This window comes from Salvelinus alpinus, chromosome 26 (assembly GCF_045679555.1).
Source record: "Salvelinus alpinus chromosome 26, SLU_Salpinus.1, whole genome shotgun sequence".
Classification (NCBI taxonomy): Eukaryota; Metazoa; Chordata; class Actinopteri; order Salmoniformes; family Salmonidae; genus Salvelinus; species Salvelinus alpinus.
Genome location: NC_092111.1, coordinates 14,354,813 through 14,371,985, shown reverse-complemented (window position 1 = coordinate 14,371,985; position 17,173 = coordinate 14,354,813). Strand labels below are relative to the sequence as shown.

Sequence of the window (17,173 nt, the reverse complement as noted above, 5' to 3'; positions counted from 1 at the left end):
AGCATTTGGCAGAATATGATTATTTGCATCAATACAGTGGCCATTTGTTTTGCAAACTCTGCAATCACATGTGCGCAACATTGCTAACTAAACAACGGTGTCTTGCTGGTGTGCACTGGCATTTAAAGGGTAACTACACCCAAAAATCTAAATGCACTAATATTTTGCCCAGACTTCCAAAGTGGTCTCCTGATATGGTTTTAAGCATTGTTGTGGACTTAGAAAAGCAACTACAATGGATAGGGATGCACAATATCTCGGAATTGGCAGATATTAGCTAAAAATGCTGACGTGCATACCTATATAACGTAGCTTAGCGATGCACAGATACGCCATTTTTGTCCGATACCCGATATTTTCCTTGCCATACAAAAACCCGATACCGATAACCGATATTTAAAAATTTTGCGGCCTTTTAAGCATTCTAGTACAGCTAAATAGTTGAAACATACACACCAAAAAGTTATTTGGTTGGCATTTACAAATGTCCCCATTACCAGTAAAACATAATCAAAACCTATTTCTTTCACTTACTTGCTGTGCTGTTTCGTTGTTCATTCTCAACCAGGATTTCATCATACTGAGCCGCCATTCGAACTACTGACTCGAGAAATAAGCTCATCAACTGCGTCTGCAGCAGACCCTGTCATGGCATTGAAACGCTCAACAAAACTGCCGACACAGACAGTGGGGTTAAAACTTGCAAAAGTACACTACTAGAGGCTGTAAACTAGAGGTCGACCGATTATGATTTTTCAATGCCGATACCGATTATTGGATAACCAAAAAAAGCTGATACAATCGGCCGATTTTTTATACACTGCTCAAAAAAATAAAGGGAACACTTAAACAACACAATGTAACTCCAAGTCAATCACACTTCTGTGAAATCAAACTGTCCACTTAGGAAGCAACACTGATTGACAATAAATTTCACATGCTGTTGTGCAAATGGAATAGACAAAAGGTGGAAATTATAGGCAATTAGCAAGACACCCCCAAAAAAGGAGTGATTCTGCAGGTGGTGACCACAGACCACTTCTCAGTTCCTATGCTTCCTGGCTGATGTTTTGGTCACTTTTGAATGCTGGCGGTGCTCTCACTCTAGTGGTAGCATGAGACGGAGTCTACAACCCACACAAGTGGCTCAGGTAGTGCAGTTCATCCAGGATGGCACATCAATGCGAGCTGTGGCAAAAAGGTTTGCTGTGTCTGTCAGCGTAGTGTCCAGAGCATGGAGGCGCTACCAGGAGACAGGCCAGTACATCAGGAGACGTGGAGGAGGCCGTAGGAGGGCAACAACCCAGCAGCAGGACCGCTACCTCCGCCTTTGTGCAAGGAGGTGCACTGCCAGCGCCCTGCAAAATGACCTCCAGCAGGCCACAAATGTGCATGTGTCTGCTCAAACGGTCAGAAACAGACTCCATGAGGGTGGTATGAGGGCCCGACGTCCACAGGTGGGGGTTGTGCTTACAGCCCAACACCGTGCAGGACGTTTGGCATTTGCCAGAGAACACCAAGATTGGCAAATTCGCCACTGGCGCCCTGTGCTCTTCACAGATGAAAGCAGGTTCACACTGAGCACATGAGCACATGTGACAGACGTGACAGTCTGGAGACGCCGTGGAGAACGTTCTGCTGCCTGCAACATCCTCCAGCATGACCGGTTTGGCGATGGGTCAGTCATGGTGTGGGGTGGCATTTCTTTGTGGGGCCGCACAGCCCTCCATGTGCTCGCCAGAGGTAGCCTGACTGCCATTAGGTACCGAGATGAGATCCTCAGACCCCTTGTGAGAACATTTGCTGACACATGCACATTTGTGGCCTGCTGGAGGTCATTTTGCAGGGCGCTGGCAGTGCACCTCCTTGCACAAAGGCGGAGGTAGCGGTCCTGCTGCTGGGTTGTTGCCCTCCTACGGCCTCCTCCACGTCTCCTGATGTACTGGCCTGTCTCCTGGTAGCGCCTCCATGCTCTGGACACTACGCTGACAGACACAGCAAACCTTTTTGCCACAGCTCGCATTGATGTGCCATCCTGGATGAACTGCACTACCTGAGCCACTTGTGTGGGTTGTAGACTCCGTCTCATGCTACCACTAGAGTGAGAGCACCGCCAGCATTCAAAAGTGACCAAAACATCAGGCAGGAAGCATAGGAACTGAGAAGTGGTCTGTGGTCACCACCTGCAGAATCACTCCTTTTTTGGGGGTGTCTTGCTAATTGCCTATAATTTCCACCTTTTGTCTATTCCATTTGCACAACAGCATGTGAAATTTATTGTCAATCAGTGTTGCTTCCTAAGTGGACAGTTTGATTTCACAGAAGTGTGATTGACTTGGAGTTACATTGTGTTGTTTAAGTGTTCCCTTTATTTTTTTGAGCAGTATATATATATATATATATATATATATATATATAAATATATGTAATAATGACAATTACAACAATACCGAATGAACAATGAACACTTGTATTTTAACTTAATAATACATAAATAAAATCAATATTGTCTCATAGATAATGAAACATGTTCAATTTGGTTTAAATAATGCAAAAACACAGTGGAGGAGGATAAAGTAAAAGTGCCATGTAAAAAAGCTAACTTTTAAGTTCCTTGCTCAGAACATATGAAAAAGCTGGTGGTTCCTTTTAACATGAGTCTTCAATATTCCCAGTTAAGAAGTTTTAGGTTGTATTTATTATAGGACTATTTCTCTCTAGACCATTTGTATTTCATAGACCTTTGACTATTGGATGTTCTTATTGGCACTATAGTTTTGCCAGCCTAATCTCAGGAGTTGTGATAAAGCTTGTCATAAAGTCATAAACAACACTGTGCTTCAAGCATTGCGAAAAGCTTTTGGCAAACGGAGGAAAGTGCGTTTTGAATTAATGCTTACGAGCCTGCTGCTGCCTACCACCGCTCAGTCAGGCTGCTCTATCAAATCATAGACTTCATTATAATATAATAAACACACAGAAATACAAGCCTTCGGTCATAAATATGGTCAAATCTGGAAACTATCATTTTGAAAACAAAAAGTTAATACTTTCTGTGAAATACAGAATCGTTCCATATTTTATCAAACGGGTGGCATCCCTAAGTCTAAATATTGCTGTTACATTGCACAGCCTTCAATGTTATGTAATAATTATGTAAAATTCTGGCAAATTAATTACAGTCTTTGTTAGGAAGAAACGGTCTTCACACAGTTCGCAACGAGCCAGGCGGCCCAAACTGCTGCATACCCCCTGACTCTGCTTACACTGAACGCAAGAGAAGTGACAATTTCAGGCACTGCATTGAGTCTATGCAATGCAGGACAAGCTAGTTACACTAGTAATATCTTCAACCATGATTGATTTTTTTTATAAGATAAGTTTAATGCTAGCTAGTAACTTACCATGGCTCCTTGCTGCCTGCACTCACGTAACAGGTGGTCAGCTTGCCACGCAGTCTCCTCGTGGATTGCAATATAATCGGCATCCAAAAATGCCAATTACCGATTCTTATAAAAACTTGAAATCGGCCCTAATTAAAATGGGCCATTCCGATTAAATCGGTCGACCTCTACTGTAAACAAGCGATTTGGTGGCATTCTCTGAGCCTCTTTAATGTTTCAACACCATGCTCAATGCTAGGTACAAGGACCGCTACTTTGCTGCAGACAAGAAACAGGGTTTACGTGAAATGTTACAGACAGCTGGATAAGATGGAAATGGACACAGCGACAGTGCGCACAGACGAAGAGGGCCCACGACAGGCCACGGACAGACAGAGCTGAAACTTCACTGCTTGACATGTATGATGAAATCCTGATTGATAATGAAACGACTGAACAACGTAACAGCAAGTAAGTGAAAGAAATAGGTTTTGATTATGTTTTACTGGAAATGGGAACTTTTTGGTCAGTGTGTGTGTGTGTGTGTGTCAACTATTTAACTGTACTAGAATGCTTAAAAGGCCACAAAAATGTTAAATACCGGTTATCATTATCGGCTTTTTTGGCAAGGAAAATTTAGGATATCGGTATCGGCCAAAAATGTAATATCGGTGCATCCCTAACATTGGCTGACCTATTAAAAAAAGTGGGATTTTGAGCGAACCCCTACATTTTTTGGGTGCAAATGGAATCCTGGAAAAACAAATGGGAGAAAACAGAATTTGGGGTAAAACTAAAAAGGTAATCAGGCAACAAAACCCCCCAGATATGATAGGGCCCTATGAACTGCACATTATTATGGGACCTGAAACGGTCTGCCAAATTGTGCCAGTGTCCTCATCTTACCCCGTAATATTTGCAAGTCAGGGCCTACTCGATTCCATTGATGACACTGCAAACTATTTCCCTGTTTGACTGAGTAGTTCTCGTAACGCACTTCCGATGTTAAGTATAAATCCATTAGGGCCTCGGTCTCAATGGCCAACACAGCTTTTAAACGAAACACAAGCCACTGAAATGGCCATAGAAAAAGCAAAGCAGAGATAAGTGAAAATGGTTCAGCAATCTGCACAGTAAACACTGATGACACATTGAACTGAAACCTTCAGGCAATCCCTTGAGGTTAGCTGCATCTTAAACATAAACATAAGGAATACAGTTTGAAATTCCAAACATAGGTTCAACAGCTGAAAGAACTGGAAGCTTAGAGGATAGGCTACATTTCTATTGGAAACTGTGCTTTGTGTGATATTTCAGCAGGAATGGAGACATTTTCAGTGCAAACTAAGGCAGGAACAGTATTGTTATACAAACAAATGGCCAACAGTTGATACTATTTACTTTGTTACAACTTCCAACACTTAACTGGAGCAAAAACTGAAAGTTTAAAAACCATATTACAACATTCCGTTTTTTTTTTATGTTAATGCCCAGCCCCTTCAAGGGGAACTGACAGTGTTTTAGCCACATTAAATCTTATTAAAATATGTTCATAATAACCACCTTGGAAGAATATGATACCTTTTTATTTGATATTTTCTGAAAAGCGAGCACTGTTCGTTCCTTTTCACGGTTTCATACTTTCATACATTTTTTGGGAATGACAGTAAAGCATTTGTGAATATTCTATGGTAATATAGTGGGAAAGCACTGCAGTAAATAAAACCTAATAAAAACATGTCATATCTGCAAAGTAGTTCAAACGCTGTCAGTTCCACTTGAATGATAGTAATGAATACAAGCTTTGAAGACCATGCAACCGAACAGTTCAAATCATTGCGATGTCATCTGCTGGCTGCTTCGTTAACCATAATGCTCGTCTCATTAGTACATCGTTAGTTGGGGCAAAACTCGGGAGCTCTTCTTAAGACTGGAGAGAGCAGTGCTTTGTATGAGAGAGACAACAGCGCATCGATTCAGCTCAACTTTCATTCCCCTCTCCAGAATATCCACAAATGATGGATGGCAACAGACCACTCAAAGTTATTCCACGTGAGCCTGTGATAGGCTCATGTGGGACAACTTTGGAACTAACTATACAACGTGCACATAATGACAGCGTCACCATAAACAGATGGCAAAGGTGTGTATTTTGGTCTGAAGTAATCATCTCTGCTCAGAGACAAGTAGGCCGTCATTGTAAATAAGAATTTGTTCTTAACGGACTTGCCTAGTTAAATAAAGGTTAAATCAATTTTTAAAAGTACCAATGAGTATTGATCATTCGTAAGTGATCTATTCTTGAAAACGGACTCAACTTAACGCTGAATCGGCCTCACCCAGTTAGAGCAATGTTTAGCAATGCGTGTCACTCATGATCGCATTTCCCCCTGTTAGCGCTGTTGCACTTCTGACCCTTCGTTGGTCCCGTTGAACCTCTATCTAGTCATATTAGGGACACAATTACTACCAGAGCTACAATGGTGAGAACAATACTTACCGTGCCATTCCAAGTCATTGTCATTTTTCATATCATGATACGAGTATAGGAGCATAGTTAAATTGGACGTAACAAAAGTCTGTTGACTGGGGTGGTCTCTCCAGCCCAAGCAGGGCATGATAGACAAGCATTCACACCAATAGTGTCTTTCTGATCTGTTCTTAAGTTAAAAAATATAAATAAAAATGATCCATAGCTAGACACAGTCACTGGAGAGTATTCACAGTTGCAAAGTGACTGTCACTTTAAGACAGTGAGACTAAATGAATGCATTGAAATACATCACTGGATTTCAAAGTTCATATTCACAATCGAAGAGCTAACAAGATCATTAAAAGTGATGACTTACCCATAGGAAACGAGACCCGGGGGGTAAGCCTGGCCAAACATGTACCCATAACCACTAGAATGACCACGATTATAGGGAGTAGGCCTTGGTGTTCCATGATGACCCAAAGAGGGATGAGAGCAAAATCAATGCTTGGGAGAAAGCGTCTGGCGAAAAGTGTCCGTTGTTTGTCTGTGTTAAAGACTGGTTCTGTAGGGGGAGCACAAAAGCCACTTCCTCTTGTCTCTGGAGCCAGCCGTCATCGCATCTGAGGGAGAGAGAAAAGAGAGAGAGAGAGATGGAGTCAGGGGAGGGAGGGTCAGAGAGAAAAGCAGTACTCCCTTGGCACTGTAGAGTTGTAGGTGGACAGAAAGCCTGCTAGCAAAGGAATGACTCATTTCTCATAAGTCTGCACTAAGAGGAACAAATAACTTCTGGGATATCCCAGAATTACTTAATGGACAAGTAAATATTTCATGTACAAGTAGGCACCACCTACACAGGCTGTTCAGCAAAAAAACGTTACAAGAAACCTTACAGAAAAACCCAAAAGAAATAAATGATTCATGCAGTGTGAAATCATTTGGGTTACAACTAGAGAAACACCTGACAAACTGATATCACTTTGAAATTCTATTTGACCTAAGGAACATCATGGAGATTCAGTGAGAAATACAGATAAGACCTACTTTACTGTAGGTTGAAATGACTGCTACTCACAACAATATGAACCTTTTGATAAAGGGAAAGGTATTACCAACATGTTCACTGATATCCATCGTGCAACGTAATTAAGGACCTAACATACATTTTATTTTTTGCCTAATTCCATTTTGTTTCTCCAGGTTCCAGACTTTTCCCTGTATTCAGGCATTCGCTCTTAAAAATCATACTTTTTTAATAGAAAAACAACATTTGATGTCCTAAGTCAGGGTTCCCCAACTGGCAGTGCTTTGATTTGGCGCCCGAAGTTTGAGCATTTTTTTCTATATTTTTAAAATGTTGGAAATCTGTTCCAAAGTATTCCCATGAATGGTAGAATGGCGCCTGAGAGGATGGCAGACATTTTATGTGCTCCTAACCAACTGTTATTTTGTTAGTTTCTTAAATGTATTTATTAAATGTGTGTGTGTGGGGGGGCAGAAACTGTTCAGGAGTCTTATGGCTTGGGGGTAGAAGCTGTTTAGAAGCCTCTTAGTCATAGACTGTTCTCCCTGCTACCGCATGGCAAGCGGTACCGGAGCGCCAAGTCTAGGTCCAAGAGGCTTCTAAACAGCTTCTACCCCCAAGCCATAAGACTCCTGAACAGTTTCTCCCCCCCCCCCACACACATTTACACTGCTGCTACTCTATTATTATCAATGCATAGTCTAACAACTCTACCTATATGTACATATTACCTCAATTACCTCGACTAACCGGCGCCCCCGCACATTGACACGGTACCCCCTGTATATAGCCTCGCTATTGTTATTTTACTGCTGCTCTTTAATTATGTTACCTTTATTTCGAATAATTTTTTTGTTTTTTTACACTGCATTTTAGGTTAGGGGCTTGTAAGTAAGCATTTCACTGTAAGGTCTACCTACACCTGTTGTATTCGGCACATGTGACAAATAAAATTTGGTTTGAATATATATATACACACACACACACACACACACACTGAACAGAAATATAAACTCAACATGAAATAATTAAAAAAGATTTTATTGAATTAGAGTTCATATAAGGAAATCAGTTAATTGAAATGAATGAATTAGGCCCTAATCTATGGATTTCACATGACTGGGCAGGTGCGCAGCCATGGGTGGGCATAAGGCTACCCACATGGGAGCCAGGCCCAGCCAAATCACAACAAGTTTTTCCCCACGAAAAGGGCTTTATTACAGATAGAAATACACCTCAGAAATATTGGCCAGTCCTTGCCTCTCCAACTAACTGTCTCCACCCTGGGTTCTCTCGCCGTGTCAATCTATTTCTCCCTTTCAGTTTCTCTCTCCCTCACCCTATTTCTAACTCTCTGGGCAATGTTGTGAAGGATGCTGGTATCTCGTAGGGTGAGATGTGCGCATGCGAGGCTGCATTCCAGCAAGGCACTAATAGAAAACAGAGCGTTGTCTGGGGGATCTTTATCAGAAGACTGGGGCGAGGGCCACAGCATTATCAGAGACCAGCTTCTGCAGAACCGGTTTCTCAGGCTCGGTAGACAAGGTTACATCACTGGGCTAGCTGGCCAACATCAGGGTTTTTCCACCACCTAGATTGATCCTGTAGTACTGGGAGATATGACCAAACATCGTGATTTTTTTCAACCTTCCGGACGATTCACATCGAAATATTTTCTCTAAATAAGCTTAGTTGTACAACTAAAAAGGTAAAATACACTGCATTTCAAACAGTCAGCAAAAAGCTAATGAATTCAGTGCTTGTGAAACTATACCTAGGCTAAATACAGTGCCTTCAGAAAATATTCATACCCCTTGACTTATTACACATTGTTGTGAAAAAGCCTGAATTCAAAATGGGTTAAATATAATCCCCCCCCTACACATAATACCCCATAATGTCAAAGTAAAACATGTTTTTAGAAATAATTGCACATTTACTAAAAATGAAATTCAGAAATATCTCATTTATACAGCTATGAGTCTTTCTAGGTAGGTCTAAGAGTTCTCCACACCTGGATTGTCCAAAACTGGCCCTTTATTCTTTTCAATATTCTTCAAGCTCTGTCAAAATAGTTGATCAGAAATATTTTTCTGGTCTTGCTGTAGATTTGAGCAACTAACTCGTACACTCAGGAACAGAAGATGAGTCCGGAAGAAATGGCAGCAGTTTTACGGATGCCTAACCAATTGTGCGATTATGTGTTCTTTTGCGTTGTTTGTAACTTATTTTTTTACACAATGTTTCTGCCACCGTATCTTATGGCAAACAAGAGCTTCTGGATATCAGGACTGCTTTCACACCTTGGATTAGATTTAACAAAATTATTCAACAAGCAGGACGCACAGGATGTACTTCAGACACCCGACAAGTCCAATATCCCTGTCATTGGCAGGAGAAAGAGACGCAGGTATGGAGGACACAGGGCGGGATGCATTGTCAGGATCTGCCGACGGCGAGTGGGGAATCGGTCTTTACCATCAATATTACTTGCCAACGTACAATCATTGGACAATAAATTAGACGAGGTACGGTCACCAATATCCTACCAACGGGACATAAAAAAAACAGTAACATCTTACGTTTCACTGAAACGTGGCTTAATGAAAACATGGATAACATTCAGCTGATGGGATATACGCTGCACCGGCTAGATAGGACAGCACACTCCGGTAAGACGAGGGGGGGGGTATGTGTATATTTGTAAACACGAAATCTAAGGAAGTCTCAAGATTTTGCTCGCCTGAAGTAGAGTATCCCATGATAAGCTGTAGACCACCGTGAAGCATGGAGGTGGTGGTGTGATGGTGCTTTGCTGGTGACACGGTCTGTGATTTATTTAGAATTCAAGGCACACTTAACCAGCATGGCTACCACAGCATTCTGCATCGAAACACCATCCCACCTGGTTTGCGCTTAGAGGGACTATCATTTATTATTCAACAGGACAATGAACCAACACACCTCCAGGCTGTGTAAGGGCTATTTGACCAAGAAGGAGAGTGATGGAGTGCTGCATCAGATGACCTGGCCTCCAAAATTACCCAACTTCCTACCCAAATTGAGATGGTTTGGGATGAGTTGGACCGCAGAGAAGGAAAATCAGCCAACAGTGCTCAGCATATGTGCAAACTCCTTTAAGACTGTAGGAAAAGCATTCCTCATGAAGCTGGGAGGGAATGCCAAGAGCGTGCAAAGCTGTCATCAAGGAAAAGGGTGGCTACTACATGATTCCATGTGTGTTATTTCATATTGTTGATGTCTTCACTAATAAAGAAAACCCCTTAAACTACAAACTTTTGACTGGTACTGTATGCCAGTTAATCCGCTTTACAAGGTGTGTAGAGCCTAATGTGCTTAATTTTAAGGAGTTATTTGGCCACTTTAGTTGTGATACAGACCTTATTAAAACATATAGGCCTATGGGCGAGGCTACATGAGGTGTGTGACTATGATTCGGACAAGTCGAGAAGAAAAATTCATTGTTTCTAATGCTGGGCATCATTCACAATTGCTAATATATCATTCACAAGTGATAGGCAAATATTGTCACCCATCAGACTATTCTTGATTTAATCTTGTCTTTACATATACTATATACACTTGTGTGAAATTTGTTTTGATTTAGAATGGACCATTATCATGCACCTGTTTCGATACAGGTGCAGCAGGATAAAATACATGTCATCTATACACTTATATAGCGAATGGAGGACGCTTTTGCCGTGGTTCATTTTCATGCCAGCCAGGTAGGCTATACTCCGGTTGTAAATATAACCATTGTGCTTAATCTTAGGAAAGTTGAGAAATAAAATACACTAGGCCTAGCTGATGGGATCCTCTTTTTAGTAGTTTAGTTGTTTTCTCAAGCAATTGCAGAGCCTATAGAAATGTTGCGCAACATGAGCTCTCATGAAGCATATGATTACATTTTTGAATACATTTGCATTTGTCAGAGTGATTTAGAGGGACAATAGAGTGTTGAGTACCAGGCAGTTAGAACGTTTGGTAGGCTACTGATGACCAGCATCAGAGCTCAGAGAAGACCAATTACCTTGATTAAATGGTCATGTGGAATTTGACTGCCTTCATGATCGCCAGTGTGGTGGTAACATGGTCACCGCAACAGCCCTAGGACCATACAGATAATTGTATGTGTGGGGTACAGTGATGAGGTAGTCATTCAAAAATCATGCTTACACCATTATTGCACAAGTCCATGCAACTTGTTAAGCAAATTTTAACTCCTAAACATATCTAGACTTTCCATACTAAAAAGGGTTGAATACTATGGGGTATTGTGTGTAGGCAAGCGATAACAAATCTCAATTTAAACTATTTTACATTCAGGCTGTAATTATAATATGTGGGAAAAAGTCAAGGGGTGTGAATACTTTCTCAATGCAATGTATAAGCTTTCCACAACCATAAGACCCACGAATAAATGTAATTATTTTATCAAAATACAGAACAACTTCAAAGATTTTACTGCGTTGCAGTTCATAAGGAAATCCGTCAACCAAAATAAATTCATTACACCATGGACTTCACATAGCTGGGAAAACAGATACGCATCTGATGGTCACAGACGTTTTTATTTATTTTTAGGTAGGGGCGTGGATCAGAGAACCAGACAGTATTTGGTGTGGCCATCATTTGCCTCAAGCAGCGCTACATCTCTTTCGCATAGAGTTAATCAGGCTTTTGATTGTGGCCTGTGGAATATTGTCCCACTCCTCTTCAATGGCTGCACAAACTCGAACACATTGTTGTACACGTCGATCCAGAGCATCCCAAACATGCTCAATGAGTATGCAGGCCATGGAAGAACTGGAACAATCCAAGAATTGTGGACAGATCCTTGCGGCATGGGGCCGTGCATGATCAAGCTGAACCACGGCGGCAGATGAATGGCACGACAACGGGCGTCAGGATCTTGTCACGGCCACCATGGGGCACTCTGTTCACAACTTTAACATAAGCAAACCTCTAACCCACACGACACATTACACGCTGTCTGCCATCTACCCGGTACAGTTGAAACCGGTGAAGTGCACACTTCTAAAGCGTGCCAATGGCCATCGAAGGCCAGCATTTGCACACTGAAGTCGGTAACGACGTCAAACTGCAGTCAGGTCTGGCATGGTTACACGTGGTCTGCGGTTGTGAGGCCGCAGTCCAGAGAAATGAACATTCCATTATCTGGAAACTGCTTTGGTGGACAGTCCTGCAGTCAGCATGCCAATTGCACGCTTCCTCAAAACTTGAGACATCTGTGGCATTGTGTTTTGTGGAAAAACTGGGATGTCTACAAATTTGTGCCAAAAAAAATTAGAAATAAGCTTGTGCTAATGGAACATTTCTGGGATCTTTTTTTTCAGCTCATTAAACCTGGGACCACTACTTTACATGTTGCGTTTATACACACACACACACACGTATGTGTATATGTGGTCACCCCTTCAAATTACTGGATTTGGCTACTTCAGCCAGACCCGTTGCTGACAGGTGTATAAAATCGAGCACACAGCCATGCAATCTCCATAGACAAACATTGGCAGTAGAATGGCCTTACTGAAGAGGTAAAGTAAAAATCCAAACTCGTCTGTGCAACAATACCGGTATATAGTAAAATATGGTATACCACCCTGCCTTAAATATAATAGCCATCATCCGATTTGGACCAAAGACGATTGGACCAAAGCCACCCCCAAACCTTAGGGTAGACTATGGCAAGATCCAGTTGTTCAGGGTGAGTTATAACTTTACAGGCAATATAATTCCAGCATAAAACCCTCATTCTGCAAGACTGAGAAGAGACAGTAGCAAGGCCCCTGACAGTAGCCAGAGTGCCTTTAAAACGAAAGGGGGAGGTGGGCTTAAAGAACTAATCCACTAGTTCCTATCATTTACAGCGTTAAATATTGTGAGAATTTTTTATTTATTTTGTTATTATAATAAGGTTGGTAGCAACGTGAAAATCGTTATGGAAATCTTCTGCAGCTCAAGTTGACTTCAAAACCCACAATGCAATGCTCGCTCTATGACTGGCTGGCTAGCTAGCACGCAAACGTAGCTACACACATTAATATCAAAGTCAATACCAGCAAGTGAAGTATCTAGCTAGCTGTAAAAAATAAGAAATAAAAAAAACTGCATTATCGATTTAGGGGTCTACAATCTCAATATGTTCAACCTGCAGATTGATGTGTCTCGCTGAGTGGAGTTTTCGCAACGGCACCATGCAACGTACCCATGGAGAATGATATAGGCCTCTAGTGGCCAAAAGGCAGAATTAGCATGGGCAGCACCATTTTAATGTTGTCAACTGGGTGGGACTTCTGACTTCATTGGCTGAACCCTCCTGGTGGAGTCATGTCCAACCAGGTCATCAGGAGGGTTCAGCCAATTGTGTGTGTGTGGGTCTGGGTCGGGGTTCAGCCAAAATGTACTCAATGTCGTTGCCCCTGCTGTCACAGATTCTATAAATGGCACAGATACAAAGATGATTCCTCATATCTCTTTATGTATGCACCCTGGACTGAAGAGGCAGACAAATAGGGGAAATGTGATGGACCCTCTTAAATGATACATTTCTCAAGGTAGGAATATTGCAAAAAAAGTATCAATATCTCATTCGAGAGAAGACAACCTCATGCGTTATGACATTGGCCAGTATTGAAATCTGACATGTATGATAGACATTTTTGCGATGTAAAGTAGTAATTCCTATTAACTTCCAGTGCAGTGAGCGGCTTTATCGCAATGCTGTGTCATACCGGATGAATTTCTGCCTGCTTAAATGGCAATATCTCAGATGCACATGAAAACGTGAAATGACCGCTGGAATCTATAGAAAATCGCTCAGAGATGCAATTGTTTTTTATGTGAATATTTTCTTTAATTAATAAGCAGAGGCAAAATTAATCTTCAAATACTTGTCATTCCACAGTAGAATTCTAATTTACAAGTTTACTTTGGTGCGTAAGTCTGAACTGGGGCTAGACAGAACTTTATCTTTAAATAAAAATACATTTTGTATGCAGCTTTCCCAAATCAGTCAAAAGATAATGATGCAAAACAGAGCCATCAAAACAAAGGAATTAGGCGGAAAAACAAAGCAAACGGAAGCGAAGCTTTCCTGTGTGAGAACTGCTTCATTACCAACGTGAGTTGAGTCCACCGCGACAATCGTTCATGTGGTTATAATGTCAAAATGTGTGGGTCAAAACCATCAAAGTTCTGGCCCGGGTATAATCTGAGACAAAATTGGGGACTAGGGTTATATGAAAACATCACAAGGACTCATTGTGGTAGGGGTAACCCCAGCTGCAAAGAAAGAGGAGAAGAAAAGAAAGAGAAGACTCGTCTTTGTCCAAGCCAGGCTACAGATATGACATCGAGAGAGCGGGACAGAGAGAGAAAGAGAGAAGAAAAGAAGAAAAGAAAGAGAAGACTCGTCTTTGTCCAAGCCAGGCTACAGATATGACATCGAGAGAGCGGGACAGAGAGAGAAAGAGAGAGAGAGCGAGGCAAATCTCCAGCAAAAGCTTTGATCCCCTAGGCCTGTGGGGTTGCCATGACTACAGCAGATCTGACCAGCCCGGAGCATAGAATGGCGAGGAGGAGGAGCTCCGCAGACCCTCATATCAATTAAGGTCTCGTGTCAATTAACTTGTGCCATTCCTGGATTACTCAATTAACTAATAAAGTCTGCAACAAATACGATAGTGCGTTTAAAAAAGGTTAAGTGTACAATACTGTTTACATATCTGGCTGTGTTGGCAAAATCACTACATATCCCATCGAGCCAAGCGGTAAGAGGCTAACCGTTGCCACAGTTCCAAGAACAGACAGAAACTTCCAGCTAACCTTACAACTATGGATCTCAAACCCGAACTTGGATCCGTGTTAAATAGCAATGATATCCTTCGCTGCCGTTGTCTTACGACAGATACCTCAAACCAGTCATGACTATTTAAATAAATCATTTAAGTTTCTTTCCAGCGAATTTCTTGGTTACATGATTTTATAACAAGCAACAGTTTTGAAGTGTAGGGTGCAGTTTTTATGACCTTTAGCAATGAGGGCGAAAACTAGCATAGTTCAGTTAGCCAGCTAGTTCAGCCAGGGAAAACAAGCTTGGCACAGGATATAGCTGGGCGCACATGCCCACTAGGCTAATTAAGGACAGAGGTTATATTTTTTATGCCCTGATATCTGGAGCTGGCGGCGAAAAGTTTAAAAACGAACACATTAGATGACGGATGTATATCGATCAGCTGTAACTGCTGTAATCAGCTGTAACTGTCAACAGTAAAACAAAGCTTCAAATTATGTTTACGTGAACCTGAATACAGAAAAGAAATGGCAAAAACACAGCAGACTAGCTGAGGTTGAGTGTGCTTATATACATGTCTAATTGCGTGTATCGGTGTGTGTGTGCATGTGAATGAGCACGCCTGTGTTTTTCCAAGAACAAGCCAATTAACTAGGCTGCAACAGCACCCCCCGAGACTGCCTGGTGACACCAGTGTGCGAACGAAGCATACAAAGCCTCTTCAATAGACAGAGACCACTAGACACCTGCACTTCTGCCCACCACGCACCTTCATCTGCTTTCACATATTTCTCACTGACTCATGATATGAGGATCTGAGGGAAAAGCCCCCCATTTATGAACAATACTGTCAGACGAAAGGGTTGGACAACTTCAAACTACCAGCCAGGTTATAAAGCATCAGCATGTCCAGAGGCTGAAGCTGACTTCAAACAAGATGATTGTGCTGTGCCGGCTTTGGTTTCAAGAGCCGTGGAGATCCTCCTCCAATGACAGAAGGAGGCTTGAGCGATATGGCGATTCTTTTTTCAAAATACAGACGGTATGATTTTCAATACCGTAAAAAATGTTGTATATATATATATAGTGTGTGTAATAAATATGTAGACACCTTCAAATTAGTGGATTCAGCTATTTCAGCCACACCCGTTGCTGACAGTTATTTAAAAATCGCGCACGCAGCCATGCAATCTCCATAGACAAACATTGGCAGTAGAATGGCCTTACTGAAGGGCTCATTGACTCAATGTGTCACCGTCAACTTTACAACCAATGTGTTCGTCAAATTTCTGCCCTGCTACAGCTGCCCCGGTAAACTGTAAGTGCTGTTATTGTGAAGTGGAAACAGCTAGGAGCAACAACAGCTCAGCCACAAAGTGGTAGGCCACCCAAGCTCACGGAACTAGACCGCCCGAGTTCTGAAGTGCCTAAAAATCATCTGACTTTAGTTGAAACACTCACTACCGAGTTCAAAACTGCCTCTGGAAGCAATGTCAGCACAACAACTGTTCGTCGGGAGCTTCATGAAACGGGTTTCCATGCACGAGCAGCCGATCACCATGTGCAATGCCAAGTGTCGGCTGGAGTGGTGTAAAGCTCGCAGTCATTGGACTTTGGAGCAGTGGAAACGCACTCTCTGGCATGATAAATCCATCTGGCAGTCCAACCAACAAATCTGGGTTTGGCGGATACCAGGAGAACGCTACCTGCCCCAACGCATAGTGCCAACTGTAAAGTTTGGTGGAGGATAAATAATGGTCTGGGGGTGTTTTTCTTGGTTCGGGCTAGGCCCCTAAGTTCCAGCGAAGGTAAATCTTAATGCTACAGCATACAATGACATTCTAGACAATTCTGTGCTTCCAACTTTATGGCAACAGTTTGGTGAAGGACCTTTCCTGTTTCAGCATGACAATGCCTCCGTGTACAAAGCAAGGTCCATACAGAAATTGTTTGTCAAGATCAGTGTGGAAGAACTTGACTGGCCTGCACAGAGCCTTGACCTCAACCCCATCGAACACCTTTGGGATGAATTGGAACGCTGACTGCAAACCAGGCCTAATCACCCAACATCAGTGCACGACCTCACTAATGCTCGTGACTGAATGGAAGCAAGTCCCCGCAGCAATGTTCCAACATCTAATGGAAAGCCTTCCCAGAAGAGTGGAGGTTGTTATAGCAGCAAAGGGAGGGGACCAACTCCATATTAATGCCCATGATTTTGGAATGAGATGTTCGAAGAGCAAGAACTTTTGATCATGTGGCATATATAAAATGTGTCAAATAAATGATATCCAGCTCAGGGCTCCAGCTATGCATTTGGTTTGCTAACTTGCTAGTTAAGAGGCTAGATGTCAAGATCAAGCTTCTTGGTTACAGCAGAGACATTCAATCCCCTCATGCCTTTGTCTCTGTGTGTGTGTGTGTCCAATTGTTTTGTTTTGTGAAATAGCATC

The 17,173-nt window shown here is 42.1% G+C and overlaps 1 protein-coding gene across 5 annotated transcripts in view; it reads right to left on the bottom strand.

Moving 5' to 3' along the window:
- LOC139554796 (semaphorin-4A-like) overlaps positions 1-17,173 on the bottom strand; it is a 54,682-nt gene that overhangs the window by 34,325 nt on the left and 3,184 nt on the right. For 4 of the 5 annotated variants that reach the window (XM_071367950.1, XM_071367948.1, XM_071367951.1 and 1 more), the window contains exon 2: positions 6,233-6,479. The exons of the other annotated variant lie outside the window; for it this stretch is intronic. In XM_071367950.1, coding sequence (XP_071224051.1) covers positions 6,233-6,329 — 97 coding nt within the window. In that variant the 5' untranslated portion in view covers positions 6,330-6,479. The remainder of the gene's footprint in view (positions 1-6,232; positions 6,480-17,173) is intronic. 5 annotated transcript variants of the gene reach the window in all.